Genomic DNA, 14,791 nt, shown 5'->3' with positions numbered 1-14,791 from the left:
TTTCTACTTCCTGTCACTGTAGTAGAAAAATTAGATTATATATATATAACAATCCCAGCACTACAAATGCCTTGGAGAATCTTCTATTGAAGAGAACTTGAAATCACCCTTTTATAATGAAAATAAGGTGTCCCTCCTTTTTAAAAAAAAAAAAAAAACAAAGGAAAGATAATAGCAAACCTATACTCTAATGATAGAGAGAGAAAAAAGGATGAGTAAATGGATTTGGCACTAAGTACACGATGAACCTTTTATGCCCTTAAACCCAGCGTTAGTCTGTAAAGCTAACACCTTGAGTGGGCTTCACGTACCTCAAAGAAAGGTAGTGATTTACATAGGCCCTAAAGAAAGGATGGAAAAAAATCATTTCATTTCTCTTCTCCCCCCCTCCCCTCAGTAAAAATCTCCCAAATTCATGTTACAGGAGGACCCCTTTCCCCCCAGAAATTACTCAATGCTGAAACCTTTCAAAGTGATATTAGAGACGTTGGAAGCACCATGGATGGGTTTTATGACCAGCAAGTCCCTTTTATGGTCCCAGGGGTAAGTTTATGTGGCTTTTGATTTGCTTTGTCCTCCCTCTTCAAATTCCAGTCTTCTCCTTATTGATTTAGTAATACCACGCCCTTTCAAGACCCCTTTTTTACACTTGAGTCTTCACTGTTTGTTTGCCTTTTTCAGAAATCTAGATCAGAGGAATGCAGAGGGCGGCCTGTGACTGACAGAAAGAGGAAGTTTTTGGACACAGATTTGGCCCATGATTCTGAAGGTAGTGAAGCTTTCCCCTCTGTTGTGGCTTCCTCAAATGGCTCCCTGGGAAAGCAGCATGGAGATTCTTCCCTTCTCCCCAGCAGAGGAATTCTCATTCTGGTGTCTTCTGTTTTTAATTCTAGAGTTGTTTCAGGATCTCAGTCAACTTCAAGAGGCTTGGTTAGCTGAAGGCAAGTTTCTTGGCTGTCCTATTTTCCATATAAAACATTTTACTGTGCTTCTTAGTAAAACGTTAAGGTCTAAAATAAAAATCTCTTTTTCAGCACAAGTTCCTGATGATGAACAGTTTGTCCCAGATTTTCAGTCTGATAACTGTAAGTACCTTTCTGGTGGTGGCTGATTTGTTCTGAAATTGTTTGGTCTTGGATTATCCATGTCTAGATTGCCTTTCTCAGCTATATAGTCAGCATATTTGGACAGTGGAATGCATTTTGTTTCTTTTAATAAAGTTAACCCCCAAAACATTTGTTTCTTCCTTATTGAAATTATTTCTAAAGTGCTTTTATTCTATTACAGGTAAGGTTTACTGAACATAATTTAACCCTAAATTTCTTATTCCCTAAGAATATCGCACGGCTTCAAGCTCAAGATTATAAATTAATTGACGTTGTATATAAGATGTTGGACCAAACATCCATTAACCAGACATTATCTTACAGTGCTTTTTGTTTGTTTTATGAATTAAGTCCTTGATGCAAATCATGAGCCTGACATTTTATTTTCTTTTAAAGGTGCAGAAAATAATTAATGGAAGGTTCAGTTAATTGTGGCTTCACCTAACATGTTGTCAATTTTGTTTTCTACTTCTAAGCTGAAAAGGGGTGGTCACAGGGTGACCTGATTTACTCCTAATTTTCACGTGTTGTCAGTACTTTATCATTCAGAGAAGAGTAAAACTACTTTAAAAACGGTCGTTAAGTGATCATGTCATTGAGATAAGAAATAAGGTGGCCAGCTAAAAAGACAGCTCTCCAAGCTGGCATGGGTGTGGTTAGCTTTGCACTGATCGTTCAGAGCTGTCCTCAACAGGTTTGGGGAGCTTTTACCGTCCAGGCAGAGCTACCAAGGACAAAGCTGGCTGATGAAATTTGAGCAGCACAGGGCAGCTCTAGAGAGCATTAGTCACTGGCGAATGAGCAGGTTTAAGAGAGGCCTGGAGAAAATGCTGCCTCTCTTGAGAGTTGCATCATAGAGAAATTCATGTCTCTTAGTCATAGTTTATAATAGCAAGCACCTGAGCCAGGCAAGGATTCGATTTCTCATTTTGTACCAACAAATTCTTCCCAGCTTTGTTTTAGAGAGAGAGGGAAAGAGAGAAAATGAATGACATAAAGAGAGAGAGAAGATGCTTTGGGAGAGAGGGTGTCTTTGAGTCTCAGTAAAATCTGGGTGTTCTAAATCATTCAATGAAAGATCAGAGGCACCAGCTAAACATTCTTTAATGATAGGTCTCATATTCAAGGCATAATGCCATGAGACTTGAAAAGGGGATAAACTATAACCCACAGATGCATGGTTACCTTAGCTTTGTCACAGCTTGCTGTGGATATTTTCTTAGGAAAGTAAATGATGTTAATTTTTGCCCTTTGATTGCTTTTAAGTGATTGGGAAACTTGCCACTGAAAGACTAAATAAAAATAACCCAAAGTGTGTGTGTGTGTGTGTGTGTGTGTGTGTGTGTATGTGTGCACGCACGCATGCATGGATGCGTACATAGATAAAAGGCAGGATTTGTAATCCCACTCTGTTCTGTGTTGACAACTTGGCCCAGCCTTTCCAGTTCTTGCTCAGAGCAGCATAAATTGCAGTCTGTTTGGGAGGTGGCTTTCTTGGCAGAGGTTCGATGAAATGCTTTTATGACACTTTTGTTTGTTTCACTATAACCCAAAAGAGTGAAAGGGAGGTGAGATGACTGCATTCAAATTGATTTCATGTGCTAGAGCAGAGGTACGTTCTTTAGAGAAAGATGTCAGCAAACAGGATTTATATTCGGAGAGATATTTATCTGCAGGAATAAGCTGAAAGGAAAGAATCAATAAATGGCTTTTGGCTCCTTAGAAGCGAATAGAATGTGCTAAATTCTTTCATTAAATTGTCATACCTAAAATGGAGGTGCTTTGGGAGATATTTCGGCTTACCAAGTGTGCTATGTTTTTTACCTTGTTTGCTTTTTGCTTTAACTTCTTACGGTTGAGCTTTGCTGTCTTTTAAGGATAAAACAGATGGTTGAGTAGCCTTGAAAGGTATTTTAATAATTCTTTCCCCTTCTCTGTTATTTCTGGAGAGGGACCTTCAAGAAGAATAGATTTTAATAGATCCACTTGCTTTAGAGGTTAGTGAAGAACACAAATTTGGAATGGTGTATCCTTCATCCATCCATCCTTGCTGTTAGTGTGACTGGTTTGACTTCTGTTGAAACTGACAATGTAGAGGCATGGATGCTGGCAGAGCCCAGGGCTGGGTCCACTCTTCTCTGTGAATGCATTTCACAGCCTTGGGCTGAGGATCAGCTTCTACTCCTGTCTCTTCTCCTTCTGGAAGAGCCTATGATTATTTCAGGGGAGTGGGAGAAACTCATTCATTCAGATTTAATGAAACTTTGTAAGTTGGTTTAAATCAACTAGTCCATGAACCATAAAACAAACCTGCACCTGCTTGTAAAGCAAACCTTTCCCTACTCTAGCAGATCATTTGAAACAAGCACTCTCCTGTGGCCTGCCACTTGGAATGGTCTGCCTTTGCTGGTAATGCTGATTTGGTTAATTTTCTGTTGTGCATGTGTGAGACTGTTGGAGAGACAGAAAGAAATATCATGTGGGTAATTGTCTTTATTTTATAATTCAGTTTTGAAAATTATGGTGTACTTTCTTCAGTAAGCACTTACAAGGTCAACTTCTAAAGAGATGCTATTTTGTTAAGTATTCTAGCTTTAGGTTCCTTCCCATAGGCATCCATCCACAAGTGTGATTTGAATAAATGAAACCATTGTTCTTATAAGTCTTATATAAATGCCCCGCTTATTTCTAGCTGTATAGATTTTACCTTACTTCACAAATACAAACATTAGTAAACTATCTCCCATCTGGAAACTCTTAAAGGTCAAATTCAAGGGAATAAAAAGTGAGACCTATAGCCTATAGGGCTTCTGCCAAGTTCTCCCCATGGTCCCTTGGTCCTGAGAAGTAACCCTGAAAACCCCAGATTGTTTGAGCTGGAGGTTTCTTGCAAAGATAAGTCTTGTCCAATCCCAGGGCTTCCCCTCATTATTTCCAATACCTCCAGACGGCCCTCAGGAGAGCCTTAGACTGCTGGTTGCCTGGTTCCAAACCTCACTTCTCTTTATTCCGTGATCCTGAGAAACTTATTAAATATCTCAGTGCTTTGACTTTTTTCCATCCAGGACTACAAGAGAGAGAGAAATTATAAAACAGAAAAATTATAAAATGGACATGTTTCCTAGAAGACATATTAGCATGTGTATAGATAAAACTGTGTGTTTTATATCCTGTATATTATAAATGCGTGTGGCTAAATATGTGAATTAACACATAGAGCTACCAAACCAGAGAATCTGGGTCAGTAGATAGATGTATACACATTTTTACTATACATTTTCACAGAATTAACTACAAACCAAAACCATAGACAAGAGTGGGACTCAAAATCCATAGATTTGGGGTGGGGTGGGGATTATATTGATTTTTCTGAACTGAGTGCTTGAGCATTTAAGGGTATTATTGGATTTTAGCATGTACAAATCGTTTTTTTAATGCAGATTTCAATTTTTATATCTTATTTATTTCATTTGTGATATTGTGGATATTTACCAACATCTCAAATAACAAATATTTTATGCTGGGGAGAAGGCATGATAAAAATCTTATTTTAAAATCATGGCCTCCATACTAAGTATAATTTAGAGAATTGTTTTAAAATCTAAGTGACCTTATTTCCCCCTGAACTGTTATTTTTAAATATGTGTTTCAAAAAGAATGGCTGGACTGGAGGAAGTACGAGTAATTTTCAAAGGACTGTCTAATTAACCAATGAAATTGACTTTTCATAAATACTTTTCATAGATGGCTGGGGAAATAGGATTAACTATTATGACAGACCTTGAGCCAAAAACACATTGATCTTAGTCCTGTTTCAATATGAGATTATTCAGTGGGATTTTTTCCCTTTTTTACTATGTCTGAGGTTTATATTGTCTACTATATCAGTGCCTTCCTTTTGGAGAGGACATACCATTGGACCCAGAGGTGGTGTAGCAAAACTCTAGGTTTACTTGCTCTCTGGTCCTGGACCATTTCCATTTGAAAGGACCCTCCTAAAGTCTTTTTGTTAAAGTAAGTACGAAAGAAAACTGTAGGCACTTTAAAAATGAGAATGTTGCCTGGCCGGTGTCGCTCAGTGGTTGAGCGTCAACCTATGAACCAGGAGGTCACAGTTGGATTCCCAGTCAGGGCACATGCCCACCTTGCAGGCTCCATCCCCAGTAGGGGGCGTGCAGGAGGCAGCCTATCAATGATTCTTTTTCATCATTGATGTTTCTATCTCTCCCTTCCTCTCTAGAATCAATAAATATATATATATATGTTTTTAAATGAGAATGTTGAAGAAGCAAGGCTATCAATTTATCATTTTTGAAGCCAGTAGTTGGAAGGTAGGGAGAAGAAGGAAGAGTGCTGAAGAAAGCCGGAGGAAAATGTGGGGTTGAGGGAGATTATTTCACTCCAGGTTACAGTGTATTTTCAGAGTCTTTGTGAGCTACTTCTGACCCCTGAGAGGGTGCTAAATGATTGGATATCCTTCCCGTTTTGATAGCGTCCAAAATCCTTAGACCCAAGTCTCTTAAGGAACCAAGACCTAGAGTTCCCATTTAACTTTAAGAGCCATATGCTTATACAAATCTGTTTTCCTCTAACTTTAATTCAGTTAGGCTTATTAAAAACAATGGATTTTTCTCTGCCTCTTAGATGTCTTTCTGCTTTTAGTCCTCTGATAAAACCTAGTAACCTTTCCAGTCCTTTGTGTTTGGTGAGAAAGACTTGGGATGGGGGATTACATCAGAGATCACTTAGGTAGATTCCAGGTAACAAAATCCTGTCATCCCTCAAGAAATTACCACCTATCCCCTATATTTCATGTTTCTTCACTTTTATAAGATGAAGACAGGTAGCGTGATAAAGCTGAGAATTTGTACTATCTGCCATTTCTACCTTCAAGTAGTGTCATTGGTGGTGGAGTCAGGTGGGCTGTGTGGTTCTCTACCAAGAAGAGTCTGTTCCCTCCACGTGTTTCTCGGGTTTTAACGATGGTAAAGTACAGCCAGGCTCAGAGGCGGACAGCCCCTGTTGGGCACATGGCTGCCCTTGAGGCAGCTCAGGCCCCATCTGCGCCCTGGCACACAGTGCTTCTCCGCTTGCAATCCGAGGAGTGCGGAGTCTCGTCATGTTGCAGCTCCCAGCTCTTGGACAAGTGCCAGGCATGCTGATGCCAGTACCGGATTAGGTTGCTTTTTTAAAAATTTATTTTGTGAACTCATCAAGCTCATTTAACAGAGGCTTTGGTCGTCAGTTTCTATCATTGTCCCATTCCTCTTAGGGGCTCAGCTTGAAGGAGGGGCAAAATAGTAGGCCCTAATGTGTGTGTGTGCGTGTGTGTGTGTGTGTGTGTGTGTGGGTGTGTGTGTGTGTGTGTGTGTAGCCATAATATAAGTACACCTTTGGGCTTGGCAGGTAGATCATGGACTAGCAGCTCTCCTCAGGGAAAAGAGCTCTCAGCTCCCCGTCTCTCCCGTCCCCCCACCCCCACCCCACCCCACCCCCAGGAAAGGACCCTGCATAGCAAATACAGGAGTCTCCCATGCCTAGAAGGAGAAAGCATCCAGGGGAAAAGTTAAGGCAGAGGCTGCAAGATGCCAGGGAGCAGGATAAGATCTAGCCTTTAAAAGGCCAGGTGTTTGAGACAGATCTGCAGAACAGCCCAGGCACTGATCCTGATTCTGTGGTCAGAAGGACTTGAGAGAAATGCTTCTCGAGTCACCTCCCCAGTTCACTAGGGAGTGGGGGTGGCAGCAGCAGAGAGAAGAGGTCTAAGCGTAGGACATTTGAAAATAGGCAGATATTTTATAAAAAGAGGAAACAACTGAAATTTATTTCCTGGCTTTAATTTTCACAACGTAGTATGTTTCTCCTTGAAATCAAGTCAGATTGGCAGACTGGCTTCATTAGATCTCTCTAAGGATGATTATTATTATTTTTAAATATATTTTTATTGATTTTTTACAGAGAGGAAGGGAGAGGGATAGAGAGCTAGAAACATCGATGAGAGAGAAACATGGACCAGCTGCCTCCTGCACACCCCCTACCGGGGATGTGCCCGCAACCAATGTACATGCCCTTGACCGGAATCGAACCTGGGACCTTTCAGTCCGCAGGCCGACGCTCTATCCACTGAGCCAAACCGGTTTCAGCTCAGGGTGATTATTGAAGGTTTGAAAAAAAATATATCGAAGAAACCAAACCAGTTTTTAGCCTTGTACTTTCTTTTACCTTGTCCTTGGAGTAGCCCCAGATCTCCACTGCTCTTCCCTTTGGGTGTCTCCTGGGTATTCAGAGGGGATTCTAAACCTTACAGGCTGGACGAAGAGCCAGGAAAAGAAACTGGGCGTGAATGTGTTAACGGTAGGTAGCTTGCCGCCTGCCCCTCTGCAGCCCGAGAATCTAGTAGTCTCCAGAGACCCTCTCCCTTGGGGGGAAAGCCAGGTGGCTCCCGATGTAGCAGTTGGCAATGAATGCAAAAGCGAGGAGTCTGGAAAGGCCAGCTTCCAGAGAAAGCTGTCCTCTAATGCAAACCAGCCCTCCCCCGGGGGCCGGAGAAATACCGCTGAAGTCTGTTTCTCTCGGCTAGTAGCGACAGTCCGATTCTGAACCGGGCCGGGCAAGATAGTTTTCTTTTGCCCCGCCCCCTTTGCCAGAGGGCACTCGCCGACCCCACTTGGAGCGGACTTGCACACCCTTGCAGATTTCAGGCCCAGTCTGAGCCATCTGAATCTGAGGGAGGGTGCGGAGCGGGCAGGCGCCTGCAGCGTCTGAATTTCTTCCATAAACACAACTCGCTGGGCGAGCAAGCGTCCCTGCGGCGACAGCTGGGCTCTGCTCCGACTGCCCCAGTGAGCCGAGCTGCGAGTCCCCCTCTTGCTGAATGGAGCATTCCAAATTGGTTGTGAATGGAGGGCGGGGCTCCCTTGCAGACTTTTTCAATGAATAACCAGACCCCATTGTGTAGCTTGTGGAAAAACAACCAACTCCAACAACACTGGGACTGTTAGGAATATGCCTGTGATTGGCAGCTTGGAGAACCTCCAAAATTAGTTTCCTTTGGCTTCCCTGCTGCTCCCTGTTCTCCGAGCCTGGGCTTAATGGGGTTTTGAGTTTTCTTTCAAGTGCTGACTTTAACCCTTCAACTGCCGGGCTGCTGGCCTGGGTTTATGGGGGAAGGGCTGCTCCTGACCAGTCTGGGCCCCCCTTTCCTGGTCTCCCATTATACTGGCAGACTGTAGCTGTCTAAAAGGAGTGACAATAGGAGTGGGTGGTTTAGCTTCCCCGGAGGGAGAGGTGTTGAGACTTGATCTGAGGATATTACCCTTTTATCTCCTGCTTCCCCCTGGGGCTGGGTCTCTAGCTTCCTAGTGAAGTTTCCCTCGCGCATTCTCCTGCTGCAGGCTCCAGTCTTCCCTCCTGGCCTGAAGAACGGCTGTTTGCCTGCCTCCTGCGCAGGTATTTCTTGTTCAGGCTCACACTTCAACCTGGGAGCGACAAAGCTGTAGTTTCTCTACTCTTCGGCCTTCCTTCTTCTAATTAATTTCCCGTTGTGGTCAGATACGTGTCATCTTAAAATGGCACTTCCCAGACCAGTACTCAGCTGCAGGGGAGCCCTACTATGGCTGCAATCCTTCCAGTTGGGTGCGCCTCAAATGCCTTGCTTCTTCAAATGAACATCCCGGCAAGTACCAGAAAGAGCCCAGCCTCTGAGCAGCGACCCCAAAGCCAGGGTAGCCTCACCCCAGAATGAGACCAGGTTCTAGGGGTACACTAGCCTCAGTAGCACTCCCTATGCTTGTGATTGGCAGCTTGGAGAACCTCCAAAATTAGTTTCATCCTCCAGTGTCTTGGCTAACACCTCACAGACTACCCCGTGAGCTGTATGAGGCGCATAAAAAGGACAACCAGTTAAAAAGCAAAACAAAACTTAATAGTAACCCAGTGCCATTTCCTCAGGGTTTTTTAAAGAGCTCTTCTTAGTCCCTAATCCTTATCCTCACAACCAAAATGAGGCTGTTTGCATCTGTGTTTTGCTGTAAGGAGTTTTTTTTCTGAAATAGTTCCCTTGGCATAAGTTGGTCCTTCTCTATTAAAAAAGGAACAGGCCTGGGCAGATTGTCCTTTTGTGAGAGAGTTTGAAACCTCTCAGGAGGTAACCCTAGATATCAGCTGTGTGAGAGGATGCTGATGTTTGTGCTTGCTGAGGAGGACTTCAGCTTACATAAACACTTTTCAGCCCGGTGCCTGGAAATGCTTTGTAATTGCCTGAAAGGGCACTTAATGAGGGTCTTTTATACTTTTCCCATAGAAAGGGTAGAATAGAAGAGCGGGGGGGGGGGGGGGGTCTCTTCTATGTGACCGCCCACTGTAAAGACCAGATCCTGGAATGCCTACCCTTAAATTTCCTAATCTGAATTTTGGTAAAGAATAATTTAGTGTTGAGGGATACCTCGAGTCAGAACATTTCTGCCCCTCCTCAAGTCCCTTTTAATTCCTTTCCTTCCCCACCAGCCTGGAATCCTCTTTCAAACTTTAAATGGTTGCCTCTTAGAATAGAAATCTTGAGGAATAGGGAGAAAGCAGCATAGGGTGTTAATGTGCAGTATTTGGTATCTTGATGAATATTAAACTTAGTCCCTGCTTCCCAATTTCCATTCTGTTGAAACAGGAAACAAATTCTCTTTGGCTCTAAGCGTCTCCAATAGCAGAGAATCCCTGCCTTGTGTTTCCTCATGCCTGTCTCAGCCATTGCACCTGCTCTGTACACAGCCAGTACTTGGTGAATGTATTTTGCACCCTACCACATTCTCTATTATGTTCCCTTTCCACCCCATCTTTCAACAGCCCCCAAGTCCAGCCTCTAGCTGGCAGGGAAGTAACTCTGTAGAGGGTAGGGTCTCAAGACCGGAGTTCTGAGAGTCCTTGGGATGACCTTAGAGATAAATAGAATAGAACTTGTTAGGGCTACTTCTCCTTTTCTGATTCCCCTTTTAAACACTCACACTAGCCAAGTCTTCCTAGGCTGCATTTAGACTTTGTGCAGCTAATGCTGTGTTTCCCAGAAAGAGCATGTGCGAGAGAACAGCCACAGTTTAGGCACCCTTGACATCCTTGCTGAGTTGCTGCTTTGGGAGGAGGGCTATAGATAGAAGGAATGGCAAGAGTCGCCGATTCCTCTAGCTGGGATTTTTCTCCTGTCAGATTTTAAAGATGAATTTTAAATTGGAAGATAAATTTTTTCCACCGTGCTCAGATCCTATTTCAAGTATTCCCTTTACTGCCAATTTAAATGAGAATTATATAAATTGGAAATAAATGATAGAAGGGATGTTAGAGAAGGTGTCGTTTTTGCATTTTTTTCTCCTTTTTAGGAAAAATGCCCTGTTTCCCCTTTACCTGCTGGTGTATTCCACCGTGAGCAGCCCTCCGTGGTAAAAGCTAAGGTTGACCAAAGGCCCACGGTAGAGGAAGCCATCCTGTCATCTCTAATGAAACTCCAGTTGGGAGGACAGAGCTCTCTTTAGGCCTCTTTCTCAACTGTGAAAATTAAACGAATAGTTGTCTATCATATTGGTAAAGACTGAATATTAAAATTTTTTGAACAGCTGCCCCAGGAAAGGAGATGGTATGAATCATATTTGGCCCCTCCTTTTGGCTTAATCAGGCCAGTCAAGTCACCTTCTCGTCCCAGCAGTCTCTTAAGCTTGAAAGTAACCAAACACCCCAGGTGGAAGCAAGGTCTCGAAGCTGCAGGTCTAAAAAGATCCAGCCTGTGGCAGTGGAAAGGGGCTGTGCATTCAAAACCAGAGGAACCACTTCCTTCTATCTTGACTCTCCTCGTGGTCAGCTCTGTACACTCGGACAAGCCTTTTATTTGACTATCAAATGCTTTGGTGTCTCCATAACCCACAAGTTTGGGGATGTGACATCTTACACACTTAGAAATATTCATCCTGTACACAATATTTTTGTGAAAGAGCCCCATATCCATTAATACACAAGCCCTACCTCCATCAAAGTTGGGCCTGTTCTTTTCTAAGCTCCTTTTCCTCCCTTTAACTTCTGACTCTCACATTCAAGGCCTCTGGGTTTCCTTTTTCAGAATTCTAAAGTAGCAAACCTAAATTATTAGGATAATTGAGTTCTTTGAAGAAAAGGAACTGCACAAATCCAACCTATACTTCAAAAATAATTCTGAAGTGTGGAGACAGTGTGCACTTAAAGGAAGTAAGTCTGAAACTAGTTTATCTGAGTTAAAAAAAAAAAACCCTCTCTACAACCATTGGTATTAAATTATCTTCTTTAATTGATAGCAGAGAATTTTCTGTTTGGAAATGACTATTTGAAAGATTTGCAGTTTTGTGCCAAGAATGAGATGCAGCTATTCCGTGATAGACACTCGTTTTTAACCAGTTCCCCATCTGTGAGTCAGGATATTCCTGGTACATACATTCCTTGTTGGGCTCCTCTTACTAGCACAACCACTTCTTTTGGGAGGAGGAGAGAAGAAGCATTAATACAAAGAATCTCTTTCCTTCTATTTTAGCCAGACTTAGAATAGAAATCTTTAAAAATCACTCATGTCATTATTGTTAGTACTGATAGAGGTGAAGAGAGGACAAGGCCAGTATCCCAAATTCCATTTAGCAACTGGTCCTCCTGGTTGATGACCAAGGACATGACCAGCCAAATCCTTTACCCGGATAGACTTGTCCTTGGACCATTGGTCAGCCTTGAGGACTGCCCTTCTCAGAAGGCCCGTTGTCACCCCCACTTCTTCCCAGGCTGAAAAGCAGCTTCCAAGCTCCTTGCAGCTGAAGAGGGGGATCGCCTGAGGGCCACTTTTGCTCTTCTTAGCCAAAGCTATCCCATCACTGTCCTCTAGGACCTGGGTGTCATCCTTGAATTGGATCACATGTTTTCCTCTCTGGAGGGGAAGTGAACAGGTAGGGGAAGCCTCGAGCTCCCATGAAGGGTAATACACCCTCCCACCCCCCACATTTCAAGTGGTCAGCCTGAGTGGTACTATTCCAACTTTTGGGTTGCAGTTGTACATTATACAGTGACTTCCCCAACTGACTTTCATGGGGGAAATTTGATTTTGAGATACCATGTGCTGGCCTGCCGACCAGCTGCTACTATTGTTGAAAGAGGCAATGGGAGGAGGAGCGAAGGAGGGAGGAAATTGGGGGGGAATGTTCTAATCATTAAGCTGGGACTAGTAGAAGCAAACCTCTAAATCACCTCCTCTCCTCCCCATTCTATGAAGCCACTAGATAATATAAACATACTGTAGTTTAAATCATATGATCCCAGCAGTGTAAAGAATGCCCCCAATAAGGCCCTGTAAAGTATAATCCCCTTGTTAGGTCAACCCCCACCCCTTCCCACAGAGGAATTAAAGTTTCTTTATACGTGTAAAACCATTATTTTCATCTTTTACTCTAGCCAGAAGGACTTTGTTTTGGGGTCTAATGGAAGCTGCAACCTGGGGGGGCCCTTACGCTGAAACCGCTAATGTGCTTTGCCATCTTTGGAGCTGGGCTTCTCCATTGTTGAGTCTGTCTTGTAGCACATATTCCACATTCCAGAGAGCAGTGAGGGCATAAAATAACACCAGCCCTATGCAAACAAAATTTCCAAACACTTCCCTCTCCACGCCAATGTGAGCACTGCAGCATCTTGTCATCCAAGCACCAATCCTACGCACTGCCAGCATTTCCCCAGAGAAAGGAAAGTTCTACAGGCCCAATACATTTATCTGTGGCTCCACTTAGACCCATGTTGCTGTTGTCAGCTCGAGTCCATAGCAGAGATTTAGGGTTATCCGAGATAAACAGAAAATGGAAGAGAGGCTTACAGAGAACAGCCTTGTGGTTTTAACTTCTCCGTGGTATCAATTCTGTTGTCTAATTTAAAACCCAGGTGGGAGAAACTCTATCAGTAACTCTAATTCCTGTATTCTGGGAGAAATTCGACTGCCCTTGCAAGTGGCCTCGTAGAGTTGTTTCAGATACCACTCTCTACTAATGCTATTTATACAGGGGTTGGCAAAAGTAGGTTTACAGTTGTCAGTATGCAAAACACAGTTTATACTTGTATTATTTATTTATTACTTATTGTATTACTTGTATTCTTTGCCATATTATTATTATTTTGTATTCTTACTTACAGTTTAGCTTTTAGGTAATGATGGCTGGTAATTTAATCTACTTTTGCCCATCCCTGTGTATTTTTTAAATTGGACTATTTTTCTAAGCTCCCTTTACTTTTATTTTTTTTAATTCTTACCCGAGGATATTTTTCCATTGATTTTTAGAGAGTGGGAGAGAGAGGGAAAGACAGAGAGAAATATCAATGTGGAAACACATCAATTGGTTGCCTCTTGCATAAGCCCTGACCAGGGTCAGACCAGGAAGGAGCCTTCAATCGAGGTACATGCCCTTGACCAGAATTGAACTTGGGACCCTTCAGTCCGCAGGCCAACGCTCTATCCACTGAGCCATACCTGCTAGGACTAAGCTCCCTTTTCTTTCTAATGCTACATTCAAGGCTTTAGGGTTTCCATTATCAGAATTCTGAAATAACGAGCCTCTATGCACGGATTTGTGCACTGGTGGGGTCCCTCAGCCTGGCCTGCAGGGATCGGGCCGAAACCGGCTCTCCAACATCCCACAAAGGGTCCCAGATTGTGAGAGGGCTCAGGCCAGGCCAAGGGACCCCACCGATGCACGATCCGGGGCAGGGGAGGAACTGCGGGAGGGGTCCAGGGGTATTCGCCCCATCTTGCCCAGTCCCGATGGCCGGACTCCAGCAGCAAGCTAACCTACTGGTCAGAGTGTCTGCCCCCTGGTGGTCAGTGTGCATCATAGCGACTGGTCGAACGGTCATACAAACCATTGGACACTTAGCATATTAGGCTTTGATTATATAGGATCTTCTCATGACCCTGCTAAGCCTGTTTTTCTACCATCCCCGTTGTGAGTTGAGAGATGATCTGGAGACAGTCTCCACACTATCAAATAAGTGCCTACCATCTATACTAATAAAAGGGTAATATGCTAATTAAACCGGGAACCTTCCGGACCTCCTTCTGGACAAAGCCATGGTGGCAGGGCCAAGGCAGAGGTGGTTAGGGGCGATCAGGCCAGGAGGGGAGGGCAGTTGGAGGTGATCAGGCTGGCGGGGGGGGGGGGGGGGGGGGGGCACGGGCAGTTGGGGGTGAGCATGCCAGCAGGGGGGGCCATCCAGTTTGGGGTGAGCAGGCCGGTGGGGGAGGTAGTTGAGGGTGAGCAGGCCAGCATGCAGAGTGGTTAGGGGTAATCAGGCAGGCAGGCAGGTGAGCAGTTAGGAGCCAGTGGTCCCAGATTGTGAGAGGGATGTCCAAGATTGGAGAGGGTGCAGGACCCGCTGAAGGACACCCCCCACACACACACCCAAGCATGAATTTCGTGCACTGGGCCACTTGTTTTTTAATAAGAGCTCACCAACACAGTATTCCTGGCTTATGTCCCAAAACAGGTTCCAGCTCTTGAATTTCCAAATACTTGGTATAAATTTCCATCTACTCTGATGGGCAAGAAAGGTGTCTTCCTCCTTCACCTCTTTTCCCACTGGACCAAGACCTGGCTATTCTTTCACTCTGGTATTCCCCAGCCATTTTTATGCAGGATCATCAAGACTTAAATCTC

At 43.8% G+C, this 14,791-nt stretch overlaps 1 protein-coding gene across 2 annotated transcripts in view; it reads left to right on the top strand.

Annotated features, from left to right (window-relative positions):
- ETV5 (ETS variant transcription factor 5) overlaps window positions 1-14,791 on the top strand; it is a 66,054-nt gene that overhangs the window by 9,100 nt on the left and 42,163 nt on the right. For both annotated transcript variants that reach the window (XM_079763033.1, XM_079763032.1), the window contains exons 2-5: window positions 425-543; window positions 682-769; window positions 894-941; window positions 1,035-1,085. In XM_079763033.1, coding sequence (XP_079619159.1) covers window positions 499-543; window positions 682-769; window positions 894-941; window positions 1,035-1,085 — 232 coding nt within the window. In that variant the 5' untranslated portion in view covers window positions 425-498. The remainder of the gene's footprint in view (window positions 1-424; window positions 544-681; window positions 770-893; window positions 942-1,034; window positions 1,086-14,791) is intronic.

Source organism: Cnephaeus nilssonii (assembly GCF_951640355.1).
Source record: "Cnephaeus nilssonii genome assembly, chromosome: 3".
Classification (NCBI taxonomy): Eukaryota; Metazoa; Chordata; class Mammalia; order Chiroptera; family Vespertilionidae; genus Cnephaeus; species Cnephaeus nilssonii.
This window is presented reverse-complemented; position numbering and strand designations above follow the sequence as displayed.